Source organism: Malania oleifera, chromosome 6 (genome assembly GCF_029873635.1).
Source record: "Malania oleifera isolate guangnan ecotype guangnan chromosome 6, ASM2987363v1, whole genome shotgun sequence".
Lineage (NCBI taxonomy): Eukaryota > Viridiplantae > Streptophyta > Magnoliopsida > Santalales > Ximeniaceae > Malania > Malania oleifera.
The window spans coordinates 61572632-61600032 of record NC_080422.1 but is presented as its reverse complement, the minus strand read 5'-3'; the positions used below and the strand labels follow the sequence as shown (position 1 = coordinate 61600032).

At 40.2% G+C, this 27401-nt stretch overlaps 3 protein-coding genes across 3 annotated transcripts; all 3 read left to right on the top strand.

Annotated features, from left to right (window-relative positions):
- Nucleotides 1-3405: 3405 nt before the first annotated feature.
- On the top strand, nucleotides 3406-4467 carry LOC131158619 (uncharacterized). Its single transcript, XM_058113484.1, has one exon. It carries the CDS (start codon nucleotides 3406-3408, stop codon nucleotides 4465-4467), a length of 1062 nt encoding a protein of 353 aa, XP_057969467.1.
- A 795-nt stretch (nucleotides 4468-5262) lies between these two features.
- LOC131158618 (uncharacterized) lies at nucleotides 5263-6213 on the top strand. Its single transcript, XM_058113483.1, has 2 exons — nucleotides 5263-5714; nucleotides 5814-6213. The coding sequence occupies exons 1-2, from the start codon at nucleotides 5263-5265 to the stop codon at nucleotides 6211-6213; spliced, it is 852 nt and encodes a 283-aa protein (XP_057969466.1).
- A 168-nt stretch (nucleotides 6214-6381) lies between these two features.
- On the top strand, nucleotides 6382-8352 carry LOC131158617 (uncharacterized). The gene has a single exon (XM_058113482.1). It carries the CDS (start codon nucleotides 6382-6384, stop codon nucleotides 8350-8352), a length of 1971 nt encoding a protein of 656 aa, XP_057969465.1.
- The last annotated feature ends 19049 nt before the right edge of the window (nucleotides 8353-27401 follow it).

Sequence of the window (27401 nt, the reverse complement as noted above, 5' to 3'; positions counted from 1 at the left end):
ATGCTACTTGTGAACCCCACACATCTTTGTGGTCCCCACATTGCTTGTGGGCCCCATATATCTCCTTCGAGCCCCACACAATTTCTGGGCCCCACATCTCCTGGTAAGCTAGCTCGGATCCCTATATCCGGTGCATGCTGGTCCGGGTTCTTGTAACTCTCAAACGACTTGTGGACCCCACATGGCGCGTGGGCCCCACACATCTTCGATGCGCTCCGCACAGCTTCTAGGACCCTCATATTATTATTATTATTATTATTATTATTATTATTATTATTATTTATCTAATTTGTCAAATGCAAGCATGCTTTGTTCCCCCCATCATCACCCATCACATGTCATGTTTTCTACCTTTATCATTCTTCTCATACTATAGTCCCTTCATCATTCTTCATCCCATACATTGTTTCCCCCATCATCACTCACCACATGTCATGTTTTCTCCCTTTATCATTCTTCCCATGTTATATTCCCTTCATCATTATTCATCCCATACTTTGTTTCCTCCATCATCACTCACCACATGTCATGTTTTCTCCCTTTATTATTCTTCTCATACTATATTCCCTTCATCATTCTTCATCTCATACTTTGTTCCTGCCATCATCACTCACCACATGTCATGTTTCCCCCCTTTATCATTCTTCCCATGCTATATTCCCTTCATCATTCTTCATCCCATACCTTATTCCCCCCATCATCACTCACCACATGTCATGTTTTCCCCTCATTTTTCATTCTTCCCATGCTATATTCCCTTCATTATTCTTCACCCCATACTTTGTTTCCTCCATCATCACTCCCCTATGTCTTCTTTCCCATGTTTGCCCCAAACTAAGTCTATAAATAGCCCTCTCATTCCAAGCACAAGGGGAGGGAGTTTTTCTTGATGGTAGGAGAAGATTTCAAATATTGAAGTCTTATATTGTGAGTTTGTGAAGTTTCATTCTTTTTTGCTTGGTGGATAAGGAGCGAGGTTACGTTTCATTCTTTTAGAAGATCAAGCGGACGACTGATCCTGTTTCGTACTGGGTCAGGTCACCCTATCTGAAGAAAGCGCTCCATAGTGCCACGAGTTAGAACTCACGAACCACCCTCGGGAAGACACTGTAGGCTAACCCTTACAGATTCACAGACAGGAAAGGAAGACCGGAGGAGAAGAAGACGATAGGTAAAACCAATGAACTTTCTCTTCTTATGTTACATCTCCGCCCCTTTCTCGAACCAGCTTCTGCTGGTTTATTTGATTTTATTTCTTTTTTTTATTATTTTAAATAGCTTCTTTTTAACCCATAAAAAAAAAATTTCATGAAAGATGCAAAAATTCAGAAAAATTCTCAAAAAACATTCAAAAATTTTTGAGGCTTTGAAACTTATTTACATTTGAAAATTTTTGAAGAAAATCCAAGAAACTTTCCAACATGTTTTGCAAAGGTTAGATCTGTTTCCTTACATTTAAAATTTTCAAAAATACATTTTAAAGTCATATCTTTAAAACTATGACTTTCATGGTTGTTGTCTAAAATTCTGTTGTATTCGAAAGAACATTGGAAAACCCCGAAAAATCAATGGTCTCGACCAAGACCTTAAACTGGTTTTCCCCCAAACTAGTCAACGTTTGACCAGTTCACCCCGGTTTTCTCAATTTCACTTGTATACTATTATTATATCCATTAAATTCATAAAAATCACAAAATTTTCAAAAATTCCAAAAATATTTTCACATTTTGATTTCAATTGATTTTATTTGTGTTATTTTGAAAGTTCGGGAAAAATCACAAAAATCATTTTCACACTTAGGAAAAATCACAAAAATATCTTTTTAGGCACAAAAAAAAAATCATTCCAATCCCGAACAAATTTCAAAAGCCTCCCGGAATAGTATTTTTGTACTTAAAAAAAACCTATAGATTTCAAAACCCCCGGGAGCGTATTTTGTATCCTATTTTCGATTTCCCTTCCCGATGATTGCAACCAAGGGCATTGACTCTTCGGAGTACTAGATTGCCCCGGTTATGAGGGACTACCTATATAGTATTTTCATTCTTTCGATTTTTGAAAGCGAGTAATCTTTAAATACTTATTACATTTATTTCGGGATGATTCTTTATTAATTTGGTACCGTTCGTAAGAACAAGCGTGTAGGGGGTGCTAATACCTTCCCCTCATGTAACCATACTCCCGAACCCGACTCTGGTAACGCAGGCCGATTCTACCCCTAATGGGGTAGCAACCAAGTGTTCTAACCGCACTTCCAAAGGTTAGTGGCGACTCCACCACACATCGTTTTCCACAAAAATCACATTTTTTTTAAAATCACACATTTCCATCCATTTTTCCCAGTTCACAAGCCAAACCCATTTTTAAATACAGATTGGTTCTCTAGGCCGGGTCTGGGATATCGCGACAGCTTGGTGACTCCACTGGGGACCATTGAGAGTTAAGCCAATGATTAATTGAGAATTATCCCGATCTCAAATCTAAATAAGCCTTTTTGATTACTCCCTTTCATTTTTGTACAAATTTGGTTGCATATACATGAATAATTGTAAATACCTTGCTTGCTTTGATACGTGAATAAGCATGTGTTTGGTTCTGTTTGTTTTTGCTAAGCATGTGATTAGCAGTACCTTGGATAAGCATGATGTTTTGTTTCCCTTGCTATTTTATTAAGCATGTCTTATGAATAATGGATGGATGTGGGGTAGGGCGTGTAGGTTGAAATGGTTAAACTCACACACTCTCACAGCTCTATACCCAGGCTTTCCCAGCTAGGATTAGAAAGGACTGTAATAGTGCCAGTTCTCATGTGGCATGGCCTATGGGGACCCGCGAACCACTTCGCTCAGTGCGAGCTTTTTCTGGACCTCTATGAGGGAGGATAAAGTTTCAATCTGGGGACCTTTTTCAAATAGGGGTTAGAGCTTAACCACACATTATTGTCCATAATCTCTTGCCTAGGGTAGAGCTTCAAAGGACCTTATGTACATACTTACCCCGAGGTCGGGACAGAGGCTTCATCCTTCTCCTTATGACCTTATATGATTATAACTTGAGATTTAAAACATGTTGCATGATTACTAACATCTTGCATTTCATACTAGGCACTCCCATCTGCTTGGCCAAGTTCCATTTAAAATCTGACTCATGGAGAGCACAGTAGTCCATCATGAAACCAAACCAGTGGTGCAACTATACTCCGAAAGTCAGCAAAAGAAGAGGGGTGACAGCACGAGTAAGGAATCAGTGCTTGAAATACCAGACAGAGTTGACATCAACTCTCAATCCAATTCCCTAAAGGAGCTAAGAGACATTTGGAAGGGGTGGACGCCTTAGGGACGATTGACATTCTCTCAGACGTACGGACACATCGACTTTTTGTTGCATGTTTCCGTAGACTCCCACATGATTGAAGCATTAGTGGAATTCTGGAATCCGTCGTATTGCTGCTTTACTCTGGATGGGGTAGACCTTGCTCCCACCATAAAGGAATACATTTCACTATTGCATTTGGCTAAACTATCGACGCCCTACAGAACGTATGTGCTCGTTCAAACATCTATCATCAAGGATTCGTTTAGGGCCACCGAGGTTAAGGTCCAAAATCTGGGAGACTCAAAGGTCACTTGGGAACACCTGAAAGAGTTGATGAAGAAGGAGGGGAAGGAAGAAGCCCAGCTGCATCTTCTGGAATTAGCCATCTACGGCCTGCTTATCTTCCCGAAGGAACTAGGAATCATCGATCGTGCCACCATTGCCTTCATAGCACAAGTAAGGGAAGGAGCGAATCCATTCTATGGCATTCTGGTTGAAACATTTCGATCTCTTAACAGATGCCAGACCAGGAGACGTGCTCGATTAGCTTGCTGTGTGCCATTGCTTTATGTGTGGATGATGAGCCAGTTGCCATGCATCCAAGGATTATTTCGCGCTTCTTTCTCAACGATCAAAATACCTTTAGTAGAGTTCGAGGTAGCTCGTTGGGAGGAACACGCCAACAGGACCGAATGGAAATATAGACTACAGAATCTAGTCAGCAAGGGGATTGTATGGCAGGCACCATGGATCGACCAGCCCAAAGTGATATACAGATGCGGAAGCCTTCCTTGGGTCCCACTGCTAGGTCCCTGGGGTGGAATATCCTACACACCGCTTATGTTCCAAAGGCAAGTAGGCGCAATACAGTTCATACCCATGACCCATGGACTGGCAAACGCTCGGTTCACATATGAGGATGACGATAGCCAAAGGAAGATCCAGGAGTTTTTTGTATCATGGACGCATGGGCACATAGTCGAAGCAACTGGTCAGAACTCGGGAGTCCAGGAGAGTTATGAGCTATGGAAACGTGACAGGGTGAACCCTCGAGTCCCATGCGAGGGAAAAACTCTGACAGACAAGAAACGGCCGAGAGAAACTACGTTTCCATCTGAAAGAATGACCTCCAGAGAACAGTTGCCAAAATAAGGTTCGGTAGATCCTCAACCTGAGCCAAGCAAGCGACCGAAGATTCAGAGCTCACCGTCAAAGAAGGCATCAGTGGTTTTGAAAAAGGAGAAGCAAAGACTTCAATAGGTGCTTGATCAAAAGGTCCAACAACTGAGAGATTCAAAAGCAGAAATTGAAGAAAAATCTTAATACATACAAGACCTAGAAAAGCGGTATGACAAACAGAGATACCACTTCATCAAAGTGCTTGAAAACTGGAGCCTTGTGTAAACAAGGCCAACTACTAGGAAGCCCAGTACAAAGCATTGAAATAGAAGGTGGACAGTGCGACACTCACAAAGTCAAAACCAACCCCAGAAGATTGAAGCTGCCTCGTCGGGAGCGGACCAGGAAATCAGAATCTGACATCTGTGTAGACAAGGTAGAAATTTTCTGTGTTTCTCACTAAAAATTGTATGAAAATTTGAAATGAAATGATAAGGATTTTTTTAGAACCTTGGCTAAAGCACATAGGACTGCATGATTGTACCTTTTTTCATACATACTTATAAACATCCATTACATGCATTTGTTCTAAAGGATGCGGGTTTTTCATGAATAAGGACACGAAAACAAGTCGGACGTGACTAAGATCCAGCAAGATTAAGGCAAATACGCACCCGTACAACACCCGCGGAAAAGCTAAGGCCATGGCAGAACAGTTAGAGAGCCGTTTTCTGGGGATCGAGCAGGGGCAGGAAGAGCTGAACAATCAGATGAAGAGGATATTAGACCTACTTCTAAACAAAAAGAAGACAGTCCAAGATCAGGATCATGAAGAAGAAAATAACCCTATCCACCTACCCGGTTTTTCCGATTCATGGGCAATCTTTCGGTCCACCCCCATTCACCTCGAAGAAACCGCCGCATGGCACGCCGCCTTTTATCCCAGCAGTGACAGGAATGGGGATACCCTCATCAACAGTTGTGGGTGTAGGGACAAGCAAGACTGCGATGGAATACCATTGTGACGAGCTGGAAGAGCGGCTAAAGGCCATAGAAGGGACTCAGGCTGCCAGTACCGCCAGACGCTCAGATTACTGCTTGGTGCCTAATGTAGTCCTTCCTCCAAAGTTTAAAATGCCAGATTTCAAGAAGTTTGACGGGACCACATGCCCTCGAACCCATCTCCGGATGTATTGTCAGTTGATGGCAGCCTATGTCGATAATGAGAAGTTGATGATGCATTGCTTCCGAAGCAGTCGTACCAGGACAGCGGCTAGATGGTATGTCTAGCTGAACAAGGCCCAGATCCGTACGTGGGGAGACTTGGCCGATGCCTTTGAAGCACAATATTGCCATATCTTGGAAATGGCTCCGGACAGGATGTCTCTTTCTGAAATAGAGAAAAAGCCAACAGAGACTTTCAGGGAGTATGCACACTGTTGGAGAGACGCGGCCACTCAAGTGGATCCTCTTGTTGGCGATCGTGAGGCAATATCGATGTTTGTAGGGACATTAAAAGATCCCTACTGTTTACACCTGGTAGGCTCCACCCCTCATAACTTCATGTACATTGTGGCAGCAAGGGCCAGAGTGGAAGCCGACGTCAAAGATGGACGGATAAAGACTAGCAATACCGATAACGACCCAAGTAAGAAGTGGGTCAAAGGTAAAAAGGAAGAAGAGACCCAAATGATACAGGGGTCTATAAAGAGCCTAAGGCAAAGAAGCCAAAGTCAACAACCTAGGAGAAATTTCTACATGGAACCAGTAGTAAACTAGACATTGCATATGAGCCCGAGGCCCCAGTTTGCAACCCCCCGACTAAGACCAACATCGACAAATAATCAAGTTCGAGAAAGGGATGCACCAAGGAATGCTAGAAGGATTGACCCGATCCCAATGCCCTATGCCGACTTGTTTCCTCAACTATGTGAGAGAGGAATAGTGATGACCATACTAGCCATTCTCGTCACCAATCTCCCACCACGATGGTTTGATCTCAATACCCACTGTGCATACCACGCAAACTCTTCGGGCCACTCCATTGACCAATGCTGGGCTTTCAAATGTAAAGTTCAATCATTGAAGGATGCAGGGTGGTTGGCCTTTGATGACAAGCCAACGGGCATTCAGGGAAACCTTTTACCCAATCATGAGGGAGACGAGATTGGTATGGTCGGGGTAGAACTCAAAAAGGCACAAGAAGCCAACCTAGATAGTTTGGCTTTGGATTGGGTATACCAGGAGCTCAGGAAGGAGGGCCTAATAGAATCAGAGGCCACCCGTCCCAAAGGAGCACGGTGCGAATGCCAAAGTTCTTTGAGAAAGACTGTTCAGGGCTGCAAAACCTTTAAGATGATCCTATGCAAAATGTTGGATGACAAGTCCATAGAAGTCGGCTCGATTCAAAAGGATGGGGAAGTTTTGACTCTCGGAGATAAAGAACAAGAACATCCCCCATGCCCACACCAACCTTTCATACCCTTGGCCAAAAAGTCCAGCTATGTCCACAAGACCCCAACCTGTTTGGTTATCTCAGTACCTCGACCGTTCCGTTATCAGAATGACAAGGCGGTGCCATGGAAGTACAATTGCCAAGCCCGAGGCATGGAAGATACAGGCAATATCGCAGGTGTAACCCGTAATGATAGAGTATATGCACCAGCTCAGTCTGGAAAGCTGGATACAAAACAAATTGATGAATCAAGTAGAAGCACTAAAAGGCCAGTTCAACCGCAGGAGGTTGAAGAATTTCTGAAGTTTATCAAACATAGCGAATATAGTGTGGTTGACCAATTAAAAAACATGCCAGCACATATATCTATCTTGTCTCTGCTTTTAAACTTAGAGGTTCATAGAGAAGCACTGCTGAAACTGCTTAATCAGGCGTATATACCTCAAGACATTAGTGTAGAAAAATTCAGCCATGTAATCGGAGGCTTGTCTGCGACCAACTACATTACCTTCAGTGATGAAGAAATCTCATTGGAAGGAAGAGGGCATAACCAGGCACTGCACATATCGGTCAAATGCAAGGACCATATGATAGCTAGGGTGTTAGTCGATAACGGGTCATCCCTCAATGTTTTTCCAATGACCACTCTTCAGAAATTGCCGGTAGACCCTTCGTATGTCAAGCAGAACAATTTGGCAGTGAGGGCTTTCGACGAAACCCGTAAGGAGTCTGTAGGGGCAATTGAAATTCCCATACTGATTGAGCCAGTCATCTTCAACGTCACATTTCAGGTAATGGACATCACACCTTCCTACAACTGCTTATTGGGAAGGCCATGGATCCATAACACTGGGGCGGTCGCATCTTCCCTACACCAGAGGCTAAAGTTTGTAGTAGGGAACCAGTTGGTCTATGTATATGGTGAAACCAACGTTATGATAACAAAGCCCACTTCCACTTCTTACGTGGAAGCTGCGGAAGAGGCATTGGAGGACTCGTTCCGAGCCTTCGAGATCATAAATGTCACAACTATAGCAGAAGGATCTCCAATCCCATGCCCTCAGATCTCCGCCGCAGTGCATATGATGGCGTCCGAAATGATCAGACATGGGTACCATCTAGAAAAAGGGCTCAAAAAATACCTACAAGGGATCCGAAAGCCATTAATGCTTAAGGAAGTGAAAGACAGATATAGCCTTGGCTACATACCTACGGCGGCAGACCGAAGGAAGAAAGCTGAGGAGAAGAAAATGCGGAGGGTGGAAAGAATCACCAATGAAACAAGCTCCAAGGAAGGACTTTACGTCCCGTCCATCAGCCAGACCTTCGTAAAAAACAGTCAATCCAACCTGGAGGCAAAATTGCGGCAACTGAGTATATCAGTATTGGATGCTGAAGTCCCCTCAAGCACTTCTGCAAAGTGGATCCGCCATCTCCAACCAGGAGTACAACTTCAGAACTGAAATTCTTTTGATTTACCAGATATCATCATCATAAAATAAATTATGCATTCCTTGTCATTTATGTGCATCTTGGAAATCAACTGTCAAAATTTGTTTGTTAATTTCATGCAAGAATAAAGAAAATAACAACACCAGAATCCCTCGCCAAGTAATTGACATTAACTTTGAAAATCTAATCCATGAAACCAAAGTTGAAGATCAAGAAATAAACTTATCCCCTGAAATGGAAAGAATGTTAAAATCCGATGAAAAACCAACCTTGACCAGTTGCGATCCCACCATCGTGATTAATCTTGGAACCGAGGAAGAACCCAAGCAAGTGAAAATCGGGGCACTACTAAAGGGTGGAGAAAAGGAAAAAATGATTGAATTACAAAGAGAATATCGGGACGTGTTTGCCTAGTCGTACCAAGACATGCCAGGTTTAGACACAGATTTAGTAACCCACAAGATCCCACTTCACCCGGATTCAAAGCCAGTAAAGCAGAAACTGAGGAGAATGCGGCCGAAGATGTTACTCAAGATAAAGGAGGAGGTACAGAAATAGCTTGAGGCAGGATTCTTAGAGGTAGCCTAGTACCCTGAATGGATGGCCAACGTTGTCCTAATAATCAAGAAGAACGGTAAAGTACGAGTTTGTGTCGACTACCGGGATCTAAATAAAGCAAGCCCTAAGGACAACTTCCCTCTCCCACACATTGATGTGCTAGTGGACAATACCGCAGGGCATGCTTTGTTTTCATTCATGGACGGATTCTCGGGATACAACCAGATCAGGATGACACCTGAGGACAAAGAAAAAACAACATTCATCACATTATGGGGGAATTTCTGCTATAAAGTCATGTCATTCATACTAAAAAATGCTGGAGCCACTTACCAGAGGGCTATGGTAACCCTTTTTCATTACTTAATGCACAAAGAGGTTGAGGTTTATGTCGATGACATGATCGTTAAGTCACGAAATGAGAAATACCATGCGTTAAACTTGGAAAAATTGTTCGAGAGGCTCCAAAAGTGCCAATTGAGTGTTAAACCCCAAAAAATGTACCTTCTGTGCTACGTTCGCGAAGCTATTGGGGTTTATAGTGAGTGAGAAAGGGATTGAGGTAGATCCTGACAAGGTCGAAGCCAATCAAGAGATGCCCAACCCAAAGTTCGAAAAGGAGGTGCGAAGCTTTTTGGGTAGGCTTAATTACATTGCTCGGTTCATATCTCAATTAACCGCCACCTGCGAACCCATCTTCAAGCTGCTGAGAAAGAACAACCCAGAAAAGTGGAACGAAGAGTGCCAAGTGGCCTTTAAAAAAATAAAGGAGTACCTTTTGAATCCCCCAGTACTAGTGCCACCAGTGCCCGGAAGGGCTTTAATCTTGTACCTGGTGATTTTAGAAAACTCCATGGGTTGCGTATTAGGCCAGCATGATGAGACCGGGAGGAAAGAAAAGGTCATTTATTACCTTAGTAAGAAGTTCATAGATTATGAGTCTAAGTACTCTAATCTGGAAAAAACATGTTGCGCTTTGGTATGGACGGTCAGCAAGCTGAGGCAATACACCTTGTATTACTCCACCTGGCTGATCTCCAAAATGGACCCAATCAAGTACGTGTTTGAATAGCCTGCAGTAACTAGACGAGTAGCACGATGGCAAATGTTGTTAACGGAATATGATATTTCTTACGTCACTAGGAAAGCTATCAAGGGTAGTGTCATTGCGGAATACTTACTTGAAAGAGCCGTGGAGGATTACCAACCTATAGAGTTCAAATTCCTAGACCAAGATACAGACTCCCTAACCCAAGGGGAAGAAGACCTCGAAGAATGGAGTATGTTGTTCGATGGGGCAGTCAATGTTTGGGGACATAAGATAGGCGCGATGCCCATATCACTAGATGGGAAACATTATCCGATGGTAGCTAAGCTCATTTTCCCTTGTACTAACAACATAGCAAATACGAGGCATGTATATTGGGTTTGCAGACCGCTTTAGATTGGGGTGTCAAGCGACTAATAGTAAGAGGAGACTCAGCTTTGGTCATCCACCAGTTAACCAGAGAATGGGAAACTCACGATTCCAAGCTGGTACCATATCAAGAGTACATTCAAAAGATGATAGAAGGATTTGACAGTATCAGTTTCTCTCACACTCCAAGAGAAAACAACGTAATGTCTGATGCACTAGCCACACTGGTAGCTTTATTCAAGGTAGAAGAAGGGGTGAAGATCGAAACTATTCATATCAGAATACAACCCGAACCTGCCCACTGCACGGTGATAGAGGAGGCCGACGGAAAATCGTGGCTTTATGATATCAAAACCTACATCCAGAAAAATGAGTATCCCGAAGGGGTAGCCAGTAATGATCAGAGGACTATCAGAAGGTTGGCCATGGGTTTCTTCTTATATGTTGAAGTTTTGTACAAAAGAAATCATGACATGACCCTCCTACGGTGTGTAGAGGCACAGGAGACCCGACAAGTCATGCGTGAGGTTCACGAGGGAGTCTGCGGTACCCATGCTGAAGGCCACTCATTGGCACGAAAAATACATAGAAGCTGGTATTATTGGATGACCATGGAGAGAGATTGCATTGACTACGCCCCAAAGTGCCATAAGTGCCAAGTTTATGGTGATCGAATCCAAGTCCCACAGGCCCCACTTCATGTTCTCTCCACACCTTGGCCCTTTTCAGCTTGGGGCATGGATGTGATCGGGCCGATAAGCCCAAATGCCAGTAACAGACACTGTTTCATCTTTGTGGCAATTGATTATTTCACTAAATGGGTAGAAGCCGCCTCGTACTCCAGTGTCACACGGAATGTGGTAAGTCGTTTCATCAAAAGAGAGTTGATTTGCTAGTGCAGAATCCCTGAAAGAATAATCATGGATAATGCCAAGAACCTGAACAACGCAGTAATGACCGAGCTATGCAATCAGTTCAAGATCAAGCATCACAATTCAGCACCGTATAGACCACAGATGAATGGGGCGATGGAAGCAGCCAACAAAAACATTAAGAACATTTTGGAGAAGATGACAGAAACTTACAGAGATTGGCATGACAAGCTTCCCTTCGCCCTGATGGCTTACAGGACTACCTCCAGAACCTCCACAAGTGCTACTCCCTTCTCTTTGGTGTACGGAATAGAGGTAGTGGTCCCTGTAGAAGTTGAGATCCCATCTCTACGAGTTCTGAAAGAAGTAGAATTGGCTGAGGCAAAGTGGGTACAATCCCGATATGACCAGTTAAACTTGATCCAGGAGAAAAGGATGGCCGCCATGGCCCATGTACAATTGTACCAAAGAAGGATGATGAGAGCATTTAACCGAAAAGTGTGGCCTCAACAGTTTCAGAAGGGGGACCTAGTACTGAAAAATATTTTACTGATTCATACGGACCCTCGTGGCAAGTGGACACCAAACTATGAAGGGCCTTACGTGGTAAAGAAGGCATTCTCAAGAGGCACCTTACTGTTAGCAAATATGGACGGAATCGACCTATTGCACCCTGTTAACTCTGATGCTGTAAAGAAATATCATGCCTGATGGTTGTATACATCTCCAAAAGAAATTAATGAATGGATCACAATGTTATTTCATGTGTTCCCTCTTTGCTCATTGTTTCGATTAAATGACGGATGGCCATTTTTGGACCACCAGTTCCCTTAAAAAACCCAATGTTTTTAATCACTTGATGAACCTTTTTGAGCTTTAAAATTGAAACCATCTTCTTCGAAAAATTCATTTCCTAAAATTTAAACCGAGTTGGGATTTTCAAAGGTCAGACAAATCGTACGAGGCAATAATGCAGTGCCAAAATGACGGCAGACCATTTTTCTACTACCCAAAAGTTAGAGAAAGAAAACACCCCTTGATACCCCCTATTGTGCCTAAAAATGTTTAATCTTTCGTTTAAACCCGCCAAAGTATCACACCCCACACTAGGGTAGTTTTGGAAAGACCGATCTCGAACGAAACCTAAATAAATAAATGGAGGCATGATTCCCCGTAAGAAAAAAATGGAAAATGATGCAAAAGAACAAGGAGAAAATCAAAGCACAGGAAAGGCAGGAGATATGCGTCGTTTGTGATCTTTGGCCAATTCACCCTTTGGTAAAATTCATAAGTTCGAGCCTCATGCGCCCTTTCTTCTTTAACCAATACCCACAACCTACATAACAACCCGAATGAAAAGACCTGACCAGATTGGCATATGTTGTTGCCTCAAATGATTTGTCAGACTTAATATTAAGTTTGAACTACGTAATGACCTGATCCTGAAAATGTACGTAGGCAGCTTGTTCAAAAGGACGAGTTTGGTCAAACTCTTGCAAAAATGTCTCACCCCAAACTAGGGCAGGATTTGTTGCCATGGGATGGGTTTTTGAGCCTTGGTTTCCTTATTCTTCTAAAAACCTAAATCCCCGAGCCTACATTTCGTCCCGAGTCTTAAAGACCATCCAAAGATCGAAACGTGAAGAAAAGCACCAAAATAAGCCTTGAGCAAACAACGGACCTAAGGGCACTATTCAACCTTACAGTAACAAAAGGGTCTGTCTCCTTCTAGTTAAAACTAGGACAGTTTTCGCAAGAACAAGAGATTTTAGTTTTCACAAATTAATGTCGATACCTTTTAAAACAGGAGATGCTGTTATAAAACTTATCTTTTTCCTAAATAAATTTTGAATGTAATAGAACAACTATTTCGCACAGATTGACGTCTTGATTCAGCACATTAATGACATAAATGCATGATTATTTTCATTATTAGGAATCCCTCGTTTATTGAGGTCAAAAATCGGGAACCCAGTACACCAGGAGGGTGTTTAGGCACCAATGGGGAGCCTAAAGCATGTCAAACATCAGTAATGAAGAAATACTGGGTCGGATTCGGAGTACTCCTTCGAGTTTTGGGAATCACTGGAAGCGTTAGTGATTAACTACCAAGATAGATCTTGAACAATCCCTAAGTTTTGAAGATCATGGAAAGTACTGACAGCCAGACACTGGGGCAGATTTTGAGTATCTTTTGGAATCTGAAGTACCGACAGCCAGACACTGGGGCAGAAATTAAGCATCTTTCGGATTTTGAGGAAAGTACTGACAGCCAGACACTATAACAAATGTTGAGTATCTTCTGGAAAATACCGACAGTCAGACACTGGGGTAGATTTTGTGTTCCTATAAAAATTTGAAAATGGTCAGAGCCGTGACAAGAAAACACTGGGGCAGATTTCGAGACCCTTTTGGGATCTAAAACACAGTAAAGACTAGTAGCCAATGAATGCAACCGGGGCAGTTGTTGAGTTCCATTAAGGTGAAGTCGGGTACTATCGTACCAAACTAGAACTTAAAAGTCTGGCCAAGATCCGGGATCGAGAAGAAAGGTCATGCATCCTCATACATTTCATGCATGCACTTCACGTATCCTCATGCATTTCATGCAAGACATTCCCATTATAGGTAGCAGCATATAGACATATCATGTAACAGGCATCATGTATATATAACAACATGCCCCTGCATTCAGGCATCACAATTTAGTAACATGCATACATATAGCAATGGAATACCATTCATTTATACTTGCCTGGTTAAATAAACTTTTGAATAATCCTTTTGCATCCTTGATTAAGTCATTCTTGTCTTGAAATATTTGAAATCATGGCAGTCGATCCCAAGAATCAATTGAGGCATTGGTTGTTAAATCTCAAAGCAGGTAATCTAAAAATAAAAATAAATAATAAAAAAAACCCACAAATTTTATTAATTACCCTCGCTTATGGCGGAGAAATACCATGGTTACAATCACGGTTCTGGGAGATTACAACCAAAACTCTCCCAAAATCCAAAAAAATAAAAAAGGGAAAGGGGGGTGTACATTTACAGGTCACGTATGGCAACATAAACACATAACATCACGACTTTTCATAATTCTCTACTTCCCTTTTCAGGCTGAGGAATGAGAAGTTTGACCTTTTCCATGCATTATGGTTTTGAGCCATTTATGCTCTCGTTGGATGTCCTCCCGGCTTTTCTCCAACTCGGCTATTTTAGGCCCAAGGTCGTTGTTGTAAACGGCTACCATTCTTCTCAAATCTTCGACCTCCTGTTTCAGCATCTTATTTTCTTGCTTTAAGTCTCTCATCTTCTATTGTTTCTCTTGGTATTTCTACCATAAGAGGCAGACTTCATTTCCAAGGAGGGTCGTGGTTTCGTTTGGTTTCTACAAACGATGGGCTAAGTGAGTTGTCGAGGTCATTGCTTAGGCACTATAATAGAGTGCCTGGGTAGCTACACCGGCATCAGATATCGTGGCCAGTATTGTCTCATTCCTCAGCATTTCATTTTGAAACTAAGGAGGGAGCTAGAAGGAGCCAAGGACACTAGGAAGAGTTGGCACCTCCGGTGCCACATTCAAATTAGGAATTTGTTTGGAAGATGAAGCCCCTGCCATGAGAAATGATTGAGAGTATTTTTTTTAAAATGGTTAAGGCGCGGTTTCTGTAATAGAGGATGGCCAAAAATGGGTTGCAGTCACTCGTGGAGTTTGCCTGTGGTGTTTAAGTGTGAGAAGAAGTCTGCTTAAATAGAATAAAAAGAATTGTCATGCTGTATATGTCTTAAAGTGTGTGCCTGACAAGAAGACGAGAGAGGCGATGTGCATCGAGAAGTCTCCCAGCGGTAACCGAGGGTTATGTTCACAAGGCGGTAGAAAAATCCCGAGATAGATTTTGAGAGACGTGAAGCGGTCATAATATCTAAAACCGAGAAAAAAGGGGGGCGCATTTATTCCTAGGACCTGTTTTAAAAGAACCCGAGGCCAATTTGTTTTGCACAAAGCACAACTATTTAAATAAACCCGGGCTTTATTTTTTTAAAGGGAAAGTGGGTCGGCCTGTTTTAAAAATGACTTAGGCCCTGTTTCTTTCTAAGTTGGGCCGGCCCGGTTGTAAAACTCAATCCAAGCCCAACCATTTTAATAGACCCGGGCTTTATTTTTTTAAAAGGGAAAGTGGGCCGACCTGTTTTAAAAATGACTTGGGCCCTGTTTCTTTCTTAATTGGGTCGGCCCGTTTTAAAACTCAATCAAAGCCCATTTTTCAAAAGCAAACTCAGGCCCAATTCACTCAAGGCCGTCCCAAAGACCACACGTGACCTAAACACGTGATAGAGCCCATGTGGCTCGCTCGTGATCCCTCGAATTCACTCAAATCACTCGAGTCGAAGATGAGTTGACTCACCCTCGACCTCACCACCCCAACTAAAACCCTAACGTTCGAAACCCTAACCCTAACTTCTAAACTAGAAACCTTAAATACCTCAAGCCCTAAATTCCTATGCAAATAAAAACTAGCAATCAATACACAAAATTGAAAATATATATATATAAAGGGAAGAAAGAAAGAGCTTATCTCCTTTGGGAGTTCGAAAGAACTCCCCTAACATCTATGCTGATCTTCCCTACCAAGGCAATCCCTGTGATCATCATTCGTCTGGGCTTCGCCAGATCTCTCCAGATTTGGTCGTGAAGACAGAATAGGAGGCCAATCGGAGCTGGATCACCTCTAAGGGATTATGTGATGTTTAGGATCTTAAGTTTGCCAAGATCTAAGGTCTCTAAAGAACGGTATAGAGAGAGAGAGTTTGGAGGTAGGCGAGAGTGGGAAAGAAATTACAGAGGGGCTAGGGTTTCAGGTTCGCAGCAAATAAGAGCAGAGCACATAAATTGAAAGAGAAGAACAGAGAGGGTGAAAGAAGAGAGAAAAGAGAAAAGAGAAAGAGAGGGCATTTGAGAGAATGAAACACGGGGAAATGAACAGAAAAAAAAATTAGGTTTAAATATCTAAAACCCCGGAGTCGCAAGATTCAACCACGTGGCGATCCGTCATCTGTTCGATCAAAGAGTCTGCATGGCCACCCTGATCGTCGCATGATCTGTGTTTTCCAAGGACGGTTAGGATTGTGCCACGCCTTGATCCAAGTTACATTTGACCAGCCACTCAGTCACCAACACGTGTCTCATTTTTCGCCACACACAAAAAGTCTGCGTGGCCACCCTGATCACCGCATGATCTATGTTTTCCAAGGATGGCTTGGATTGAGCCACGTCATCGATCCACACCTGCATACACTAGCCACTCAGTCACTAACACGTGGCACCCCTCCTCAACCGCACGATCTGTAGTTTCCGAATGGCTTGGATTGAGCCACGTCATCGATTCCCACCCGCATACACCAGCTACTCAGTCACTAACACGTGGCACCCCTCCTCAACCGCACGATCTGTGTTTTCCAAGGACTGCTTGGATTGAGCCACGTCATCGATCCACACCCGCACACGCCCACTAATCAAACCACCAACACGTGGCACATTTTCCACCACACACAAAGAGTGTGCGTGGCCACCCTAATCACCATTGGTTTTGTGTTCTCCGAGGACGTTTAGGATTGTGCCATGCCTAGATCCGGGTCACATTTGACCAACCACTTGGCCACTGATACGTAGCACGCCCTCCTATACACGGTCATATGCTACGTAGTCTCTTGTGAGCCATTCAATCTATGTTTTCCTAGGACGGACCAGATCATGCCACGTCTTTGATCCGGGTCACCCTCCATCTTCCCTTTTTCTGGTTGGCACATAACCTTACTCAGAAGAAGACACGTGGTCAATTGTATGGCCTGGCTAAAATAGGTGTCTTTTATCTTTATAGGTTTGTTGCTATAGATAACATAGGAGAGTTCCTACTATTATCCCAAAGCAACAAGACCTATAAAGAGGGGCAGCTGTAGACACCCCAATTTTAACCAAGCCATTTCAAGGAGACCTCAAGGCAAACCTTCCCACACTGTTTGTGGACCCCACACTTCCTTGTAGGTCCCACTCTATTTGTGGACCCCACACATCCTTATAGGTCCCACGCTGCTTGTGGACCCCACACATCTTTGTGGACCTCACATTGCTTGTGGGCTCACATATCTCCATTGGGCCCCACATGGTTTGTGGGCCCCACTTCTCCTGGTACGCTAGCTCAGATTCCAATATTTGGTACACGTTACCCCCTAAGGTACGTTAGCTCGAATTCCTACATCCGATGCACGTTACCTCCTTTGCCATGCTTGTGTCTGCTGGCTCAGGTTCCTATAACCCTTAAATGGCTCGTGGACCCCACATTGCTTATGGGCCCCACTTCTTCTGGTACGCTAACTCGGATTCCTACATCCTGTGCACGTTACCCCCTTTAGTACGCTGGCTCGGATTCCTACATCCGATACACGTTACCTCCTTTGGCATGCTTGTGCCTACTGGCTCGGGTTCCTATAACCCTTAAATGGCTCGTGGACCCCATATTGCTTATGGGCCCCACATATCTCGATTGGGACCCACGCGATTTGTGGGCCCCACTTCTCCTAATACGCTAGCTCGGATTCCTACTTCCGGTGCACGTTACCCCCTTTGGTACGCTAGCTCAGATTCCTACATCCGGTGCACGTTACCCCCTTTGGTACGCTAGCTCAAATTCCTACATCCGATGCACGTTACCTCCTTTTGGCATGCTTGTGCCTACTGGCTCGGGTTCCCATAACCCTTAAATGGCTCGTGGACCCCACATTGCTTGTGGGCCCCACATATCCTGGTACGCTAGCTAGAATCCCTATATCCGGTGCATGCTGGCCCGGGTTCCTATAACCCTCAAATGGCTTGTGGACTCCACATTGCGCGTGGGCCCCACAAATCTTCGATGGGCTCCGCGCAGCTTCTAGGACCCTCATATTATTATTATTATTATTACTATTTATCTAATTTGTCAAATGCAAGCATGCTTTGTTCCCCCCATCATCACCCACCACATGTCATGTTTTCTCCCTTTATCATTCTTTCCATACTATATTCCCTTCATCATTTTTCATCTCATACTTTGTTCCCCCCATCATCACTCACCACATGTCATGTTTTCTCCCTTTATCATTCTTCCCATACTATATTCCCTTCATTATTCTTCATCCCATACTTTGTTCCCCCCATCATCACTCACCACATGTCATGTTTCCCCCCTTTATCATTATTCCCATGCTACATTCCCTTTATCATTCTTCATCCCATACTTTGTTGCCCCCATCATCACTCACCACATGTCATGTTTTTCCCCTTTTTTTCATTCTTCCCATGCTATATTCCCTTCATCATTCTTCACCCATACTTTGTTCCCCCCATCATCACTCCCATGTGTCTTCTTTCTCATGCTTGCCCCAAGCTAAGTCTATAAAGAGCCCTCTCATTCCAAGCACAAGGGGAGGGAGTTTTTCTTGATGGTAGGAGAAGATTTCAAATATTGAAGTCTTATATTGTGAGTTTTTGAAGTTTCGTTCTTTTTTTCTTGGTGGACAAGGAGCAAGGTTACGTTTCATTCTTTTAGAAGATCAAGCAGACGACTGATCCTATTTCGTACCGGGTCGGGTCACCCTATCTGAAGAAAGCGCTCAATAGTGCCTCGAGTTAGAACTCACGAACCACCCTCTGGAAGACGCTATAGGCTAACCCTTGCAAATTCACAGACAGGAAAGGAAGACCGGAGGAGAAGAAGATGATAGGTAAAACCAATGAACTTTCTCTCCCTATGTTACATCTCCGCCCCTTTCCCGAACCGACTTCTACTGGTTTATTTGATTTTATTTTATTTTTTTATTATTTTAAATAGATTCTTTTTAACCCATAAAAAAATTTTTTTTTTCATAAAAGACGCAAAAATTCTAAAAAAAAAAAAATCAAAAATTTTTAAGGCTTTGAAACTTATTTATATTTGAAAATTTTTGAAGAAATTCCAAGAAACTTTCCAACATGTTTTGCAAAAGTTAGATCTATTTCCTTACATTCAAAATTTTCAAAAACACATTTTAAAGTCATATCTTTAGCTATGACTTTCATGGTTGTCTAAAATTCTGTGGTATTCGGAAGAACATTGGAAAACCCTGAAAAATCAATGGTCTCGACCAAGACCTTAAACTGGTTTTCCCCTAAACTAGTCAATGTTTGACCGGTTCACCATTCCTGGACCAGTTCACCCCGGTTTTCTCCATTTTGCTTGTATACTATTATTATATCCAGAAAATTCACAAAAATCACAAAATTTTCAAAAATTCCAAAAATATTTTCACATTTTGATTTCAACTGATTTTATTTGTGTTATTTTGAAAGTTCGGGAAAAATCAAAAAAATATCTTTTTAGGCACAAAAAAAAAACCATTCCAATCCCGAACAAATTTCAAAAACCTCCCGGAGTAGTATTTTTTATACTTAAAAAAAAAACCTATAGATTTCAAAACCCCCGGGAGTGTATTTTGTATCCTATTTTCGATTTCCCTTCCCGATGATTGCAACCAAGGGCATTGACTCCTTGGAGTACTAGATTGCCCCGGTTATGAGGGAATACCTATATAGTATTTTCATTCTTTTGATTTTTGAAAGGGAGTAATCTTTAAAGACTTTTTACATTTATTTCGAGATGATTCTTTATTAATTTGGAACCGTTCGTAAGAACGGGCGTGTAGGGGGTGCTAATATCTTCCTCTCGTGTAACCATACTTCCGATCCCGACTCTGGTAACGCAGGCCGATTCTACCCCTAATGGGGTAGCAATCAAGTGTTCTAACCGCACTTCCAAAAGTTAGTGGCGACTCCACCACACGTCGTTTTCCACAAAAAACACATTTTTTTTAAAATCACACATTTCCATCCATTTTTCCCAGTTCGCAAGCCGAACCCATTTTTAACTAGATATTGGTTCTCTGGGCCGGGTCCGAGATGTCGTGACACATATATAAGTGCACCCTCCCCTTCTCATTTGGAACACACATATTTGCATGCTTGTGTACACATTTGCATGCTTGAAATTAGTAGTCGTATAGAAAGAATAGAAGATATAAAGAGAACAGAGATATCTTATACAAGGCCGGTTCCGATATTTTGTACAAGGTCGGTTTCAAATCATCTTACAATTTCGCCCGAGATAGTGAAGTTTTTTATCTCATCTGCCCATGGAGTAGGTATATTCGAACCACATAAAATTTCTGTCTCATCTCTATTTATTTTCCTACATTTTTTTAACACGTTATCAGCGCGAGACTCTAAGTATCTGAGATATTTCTTTAAATCCTATTTAATTTATTTTTTGAAACTTTTACACCACAAGAGTACAATATTCTCCAAAAGAGAATATGTCTTTTAAAGTTTAAAAAATATCAATCTCCACAAAAAAATTGGTAAGATTGTCCTCCTAAAGAGGCTATATATTTAAATCTCTCGTCTATATATTTAATCTCCTGAAGAGATAAACCTCCTGAAAAGGTTATGCATCTAATCTTTAGAAGAGATGGTAAATATTTATCTCTTGAAGAGGGTGTATTTTTAACCTCCTGAAGAGATGTTAAATTCGATCTCCTAAAAAGGTGAAAAGTTTATCCTCCATATGAGATATAATATTTAACCTTCGGAAGAGGTGGTAAATTATTACCCAATTTAATATTGTAAATTGGAATCATACTCCTGAAGAGTATAAATGGAGAAAACTAATACAACGTTCCTCAAGAAACATGTTGACTTTTTAAGTTTGATCCCTGTTTTGATTATGACAAACCACAGTATCTCACTTGTGTACTAAGTATTTGAACAGGTGTATATCTCTGTATGCACAAATGACGGATACCATATCGAAGTCGTAAAAGGATGTAAATGATTATATTTCCATGTATTTCATGGGATTGCAAAGGAGCAAAGCATGAAGACTTTGTTTTAATTTTTGGTTGTAATAGTAACTTAGGGTTGTATGTGCATGCATGTTCATGTGATTTAAATTAAAACTCAAATGACCTTAGATTAACTATAGAACCTCCAATAACAAAAAAAACCTTTTTTCATAAAGTTCCTAACTTATACAAAGGTTTTTAAATGGTTTTGAAGTTAAAAGAAGGCAAAAAAATTAATTTTTACAAAGGGGTTAGTCAACCGACCAATTGACCGAAGCAATTTTCTTAACCAAATCGTTCTTATCTTGAGAAGTGTTCAACATAAAAGTTGTGGAATTTTCTCTTAGATTTCTATTGATACCAAGAATGGTCAATTTGGAATTTTAAAGAAAACGTTATGGTCAAAACACTAAAGGGTGTCTGCACAGAAAACCCGAGGACAGCCAACCGAACCTCGCGTGTTTGAAGCTTCAGACGACTGAGGCTTGTCCACAGCTGACCGAACCTTGCTATCTTTAACCCTCAGTCGACCAAGGCTTGAGCTCAATCGACCGAACTTCTCGAGAAAGCGTCCCAATGGCTCGAAAACGGTTAGTTTTTAAAATAAAAATATATTTTAAGGTCCCAACGGCTATATAATGGTCACAAGGGGTTTTGCCTATAAATACAACCCCAAAACACTTGAAAATTGTTGGCGAATCATATTAAAATTATTTCTTATCATTCTTTGATTCTCTCCACTCATTCATGTCTTAAATTTCTATTTCTCCTACTTCTTCTTGAAAAAGTTTTTGGAGAAAAATGTTTGAGGTTTTGCTTTTTAAAGGCTCAAGCATATATTAAATTCATATGTATGTTGCTTGAAGGCCTTGTTCCCTTTATTTTTCAGAGTTCAAATTTCTCCTCTACTCTTCTTTTTGAAAAATTATTTTTGGAGAAAAAACATCTTGGGGGTTTTATTTAGAGTGACATGAGCTTATATTTATGTTTATATATAATATTGTCTTTTTATTTACATCCTTAGTTTTTAGAGATGAAAATTTCTCCCATTCTTCTTATTTGAAAATTTATTTTTGGGGAAATTTTTTGTTATTTCAAATAAGGCTTGAGCACATGTTTAATCTCATATATGTGTTGCTTGAAAGCCTTATTGAGTTCGATTTTTTAAGGTCAATCATTTAGAAAGAAAACCCAACTTCTCTTATTTTTATTTGAAATTATTTTTGGAGAAGAACTTCTTGGGTTATTCAAGAACTTTGAGCATATATTTAATTGATGTATATTGGCTTGAAAAGGTTCTTGAGAAAAGCCGTGAGCATGTATTTAATCGTACACATATTTTCTCATAAGGCTTGTTGATTATTTTTTTAAGGTCATTTAAAAATAAAAAAATCATTTTCCATGCTCTCACATTTTTATTTGAAAAATATTTTTAAGAGGGAAAATCATACTCTATTGAGCTTCATGTTTAAATTATATGAGAGTGCATATAGCATTTCAATTTGTACACATCTTCTTTTTGCAAAGCATTTACTTGTACGTAAATTTTATTATCTATTGTATTCTAAGCGTGGCCTGGAGAAGGAGACTCACCCTGTCAAGAGTCCCGAACAGACTTAGACCTAGTTAAGAAACTCCCGAATTGGTTCAGACCCGGTTAGGAGAACTAGGAGCACCGTCCTGTAAGGTGTATTGGTTGTGGCTCAACCCCATAATTTGATCTAGGGAGTGTCCGCCCCATAAGGACAGTGTAAGTGGCTTCACTCCGCCCAGTTAAAGTGAGCACTTAGTGAATCCTTGTGCTGCTAGCTTAAGGCAGGGACGTAGGCTGGTTTGGCCGAACCTCGATAACAAATTCGGTGTTCTTTCTGTTCCTTATACTTTTTACATTCCAAAACGTGCATGTTTATGTTTAAATTTATTGTGCATAGTTTAAATATTCACATATTCTTAAAACCTGTGAAATTGTTGAATGCTTAGAAAGCACCTAATTTGTATTATACCCAATTCACCCCCCCCCCCTCTTGGTCATACACCATTCCTATCAATTGGTATCAAAGCTCGGTTGCAATAAGCTTAACTGCATTTGCATAAAGATTGCAATGGCTCTTCTTCGATGTATCCCTATTTTGAGGGTCAATCCTTTACAAATCCTCCACTACTGTTATTGTGTAGATTTTACGGTTTGAAAATTGAAAATGAGTATCTTTGTAAAATCATTTGATTGGAGGTCTTTGGAAAAGTTTTTATCACAGGAATTTTATCCCAATGGAAATGTTTTTAAATGCATAGTTTCCCAAACCTGAAAATGAATTGAATGAGCATGACATAATTTTAATGCATATATTTTTAAAGCCATGCATATTTTATATTGTGCCTTAGCTATACTAATGTTTTAGGAAAATTCATGACTTGTAGTAATGCTAAGGATATTTTAGAACATTAAAGGATTTGGAAAAACTAAAAGAGAGGAGAACTCCACTCCAATGATTTCAGACTTAAACGATTAGGAAGGAGTAAATTATTTTGACTTTTTGAGTTTGATTCCTATTTTGATACTGACAAAGCACCAGTATCTTATGCGTGCATTCAATGTGTGAACAGGTTTTCATTTCAGCAAGAACATAAGATATCGAAAAATGGAAGCCAATAGGAACATAAAGTTCACACTCTCCTAGCGAATTACATGGAAAATAAAGAGTAAAAGAAGAAGACATTTTGATTCTACTTGTATTGCATTTAATTTTTATTATTTTTGGTTTGTAATAATGCATGCATCTGCATGATATGTTTGAATGCTCAGATGACCATAGGTTGACCATAGGACACCTAACACTTCACAGAAAACCTTTTTCTTAACAACTAAAATCATACAAAAAGTTTTAAATTGGCTAGGGTCAAAATCGAGGCAAAAGGAAAGTCTTCGGTCGACTAACATTGAATTTTTGGGTAAAATATTAATTTTTTAATGCCCTCGATCGACCGACATATTCGAGCTTTAATCAGTTCAGTCGACCGAACCTGCCCGGAGTCAACAGTTGACTTGGCTTGGTCAACTGACGCTCTTTTGAACGTATCTTCCCTAGTCGACCGACGCATGTATCTTTGCTTTCTAACGCCCACAGCCAATCGGCTCCTTTAGTTCAAAACATCGATGGTCAACCGAACCTATTGAACGACCGACCGTTCTTGCCGCTAGGTCGACCGAACCCACGAAGGGTTTCGAATTGCCTCTCATTCGGTCGATCGGCCTTCCCATTCGTCAACAGAGCTGTTTAAAATTCAAAATCATTGTGAGAGCTTGGCCAACCGAACATGTGCTCGGTCAACCGAGCTAGCCTAATACAGTCGACCAAACCTTGCCTCGGTCAACCAAATCTCTCGAGTTCCAGCATTTTTAAATGTTAAAAATACGTTTAAAATGAATTAAACTTTTCAAATAGTACCGACCATATCCCCAACGGTTATATTTTCTTGAAAATCTATAAATACTCCTTCATATCCTCAGATTAGCAACTTTGATTAACTCTAAATTCTCTTTAGACCTTTGTTAATAAAAGTTCCCCCAAATCAATTCTTATTGCTAAAATTATTCTTTTGGGGCAAAATCTTTTAAACAAATCTCTCTCAACTGTCTTTCACTTATTTATTTCAAAATCATTTTGAAGAGAGTATTTTATTTTGGGCATTTCATTTATATTCACATGCACATACTCCACTAATTATTTATTTTCTAAAAATCATTTTGAGAGTATCGCTTGGGTTTCTTCTGATTATTTTCACGATAAATATTTTTGGGAGAAATTATTTATTGCTCAAATATTTTCTTGAACTTGAACTCCAGATTCTCCAAAATACTTTTATTTGCAAAAATCTTTGTTGGAGAAATAATAATCATTTTATATCCATATATTTTATTCGTGCACATACTATTTGAAAAACACCCTTACTCTACTGAGCTCATAATTCATATCATAAGAGAGTGCATGTATTTGAACTTTTAATGTGTACATTCATGCTTGTATTTAGAAGCGTATTAATATGTATAAAAATATTTTTCATGGACTAGTTGGGTTCTGTCCGAAAATTGAACTGGGGAGTCTCAACCCCGTAAGTGAGACCGGTTAGGTTCAGCTCGGAAATTAAACTGGGGAGTCTCAACCCCATAAGTGAAACCGGTTGGGTTCAGCTCGAAAATTGAATTGGGGAGTCTCCGCCCCGTAAAGGAGACAAGTTGAGCTCAGCCTTGTAATTGAGCTGGAATTTACCTTACCCCGTAAAAAAAAAAGGCTGTAACGACTTCTACTCCGCCAATTTAAGTAAACAGGGATAGTGTAATCCTTGGAGGGTATGCCCAAGGCAGGGACGTAGGTTGGTTTGGTCGAACCTCGATAACAAATATCGTCTCTCTCTCTCTCTCTCTCTCTCTCTCTCTCTCTCTCTCTCTCTCTCTCTCTCTCTCTCTCTCTCTCTCTCTCTCTCTCTCTCTCTCTCTCATTTACTTTCTTCACTTTAATTTCCATATGTGTATGCTTGTTTATTTACTATCATAATTATTTGCATGCACACATTTGAGTTAAATGAGATATGCCACACGTGTGTATTTGAACGTATAGCTTCATCATTTTTCATACACGCTATTATACTGAATGAGATATGAATTGTGGTGAATTGATGTAAATGTTTAAATTAGTCAAAATATTTTTAAAACTCAATTCACCCCTTTCTTGGGATCACTCCAATTCCAACAAATTGAAAAGGTACATTTACCTCCTTCTACTTTATTAGATGTTTAAATGTCATGATCTGTATAATGTATATCTTGTGTTAATTTTCAAATCATATGAATCTTGTTGTAATTACATGCCATCTTATGAGAAGCTTTTCAAAGAATTTTTTTTATACTCATAAGATTTTAAGTTGGGATATATTATATAAGGGGAAGTAATAATTAAATACTTTGATTGTGGTTAGTGCTTATAATGATAAATCTTAGTATACTCTACTGTTATACTAAGATCATTAGGGAAACAAGCCAATATGAAAATTTTAATGATAATATCCAATCCAATTGCTTAACATGCATATATCATAACTATTGGGTCTATTATGAAACATTGGCTATAACATGTTTAAATAAATCCCCTCCAAGTAGACAAATGAATATTTATTTGTTAAAAGATTTTTTAATGCTATATATGCTTTAGTATAAATAACTTAAACATAGCATATATTTGTCCATGTTTAATTTCAAGAATTGAGTATTAGGGAATCTATCATAGTTATATATATATATATATATAATGGAGCTTAAATGAACAATCCCCTGGTTAAGAATTATTAGTTAAATCTAAACATAAAAATCCAAATGTAAATAAATTGAATATATAATTCTCTTGGCTTGAAAATTCTTGTTGTGCCCTTTCACATAATGTTAATAGAGTTATTTGAAATTGAAGGGATATTTTCTTTTAAGAAATATTGTTTTAATTTTTTATAATCTAAGTATAAATAGCCAAAGTCAAGTTTATTGAACATTTAGACCTTTGGCTAAAATCTTAATGTTTCGGTTGTATTTATTGAGGGGGAGCAACATTTTAAAATTAATCCAACAAACAATAAATTATTTGTGCTAAATTTAGAAATATTTTATTGTTTCATTTATACTAGATGACTTGAGAGCTGAATGCTTGCTATCCATCCTTAGCTTAATGCTACATCAATTGATGGATGGTTAATTATAATCCTTTAAGCTGAACGCAATATCCATCATTGCTAAATGATTATATTATGGATGGATAACTCATAACATAAGCTATTATTTGAGCTTAAATAGATCGCATGTTATTTGAACTGAATTCTCCATGTCCATTTTTGTTGAATGCTTGTATTATTTGATGAATGGATATCTTTTAGCATAATCTATTACTTGACTTGCATGCCTAAACTGAATGCCACCTGCATGACTAATGCAGTGATGTGAATTATACGCTTGTAGTTTTTCTAGGTTGTTGCATGCTTAAATTAAATCATTTGTTGTAAACAACCATGTTTTTCGTGCATGAATATTTGGGAAATGTCTTATTTACGGACGGCATGCTGCCGAAACTTTGTTAGACTTTCCCAACATAATAAAAAAAAATTCATAAAACATGCACTAAGATAATTACGATTTGCTGCACACTAAAATAGTTTTGAAAGGATGAGCAAATAATAGAAGAATATTAATTCTCATCTTTAGTAGAAAATGCATGCAAAATAATTGAATATGTTAGTACATGTTAAATCCTAAATGCTATAT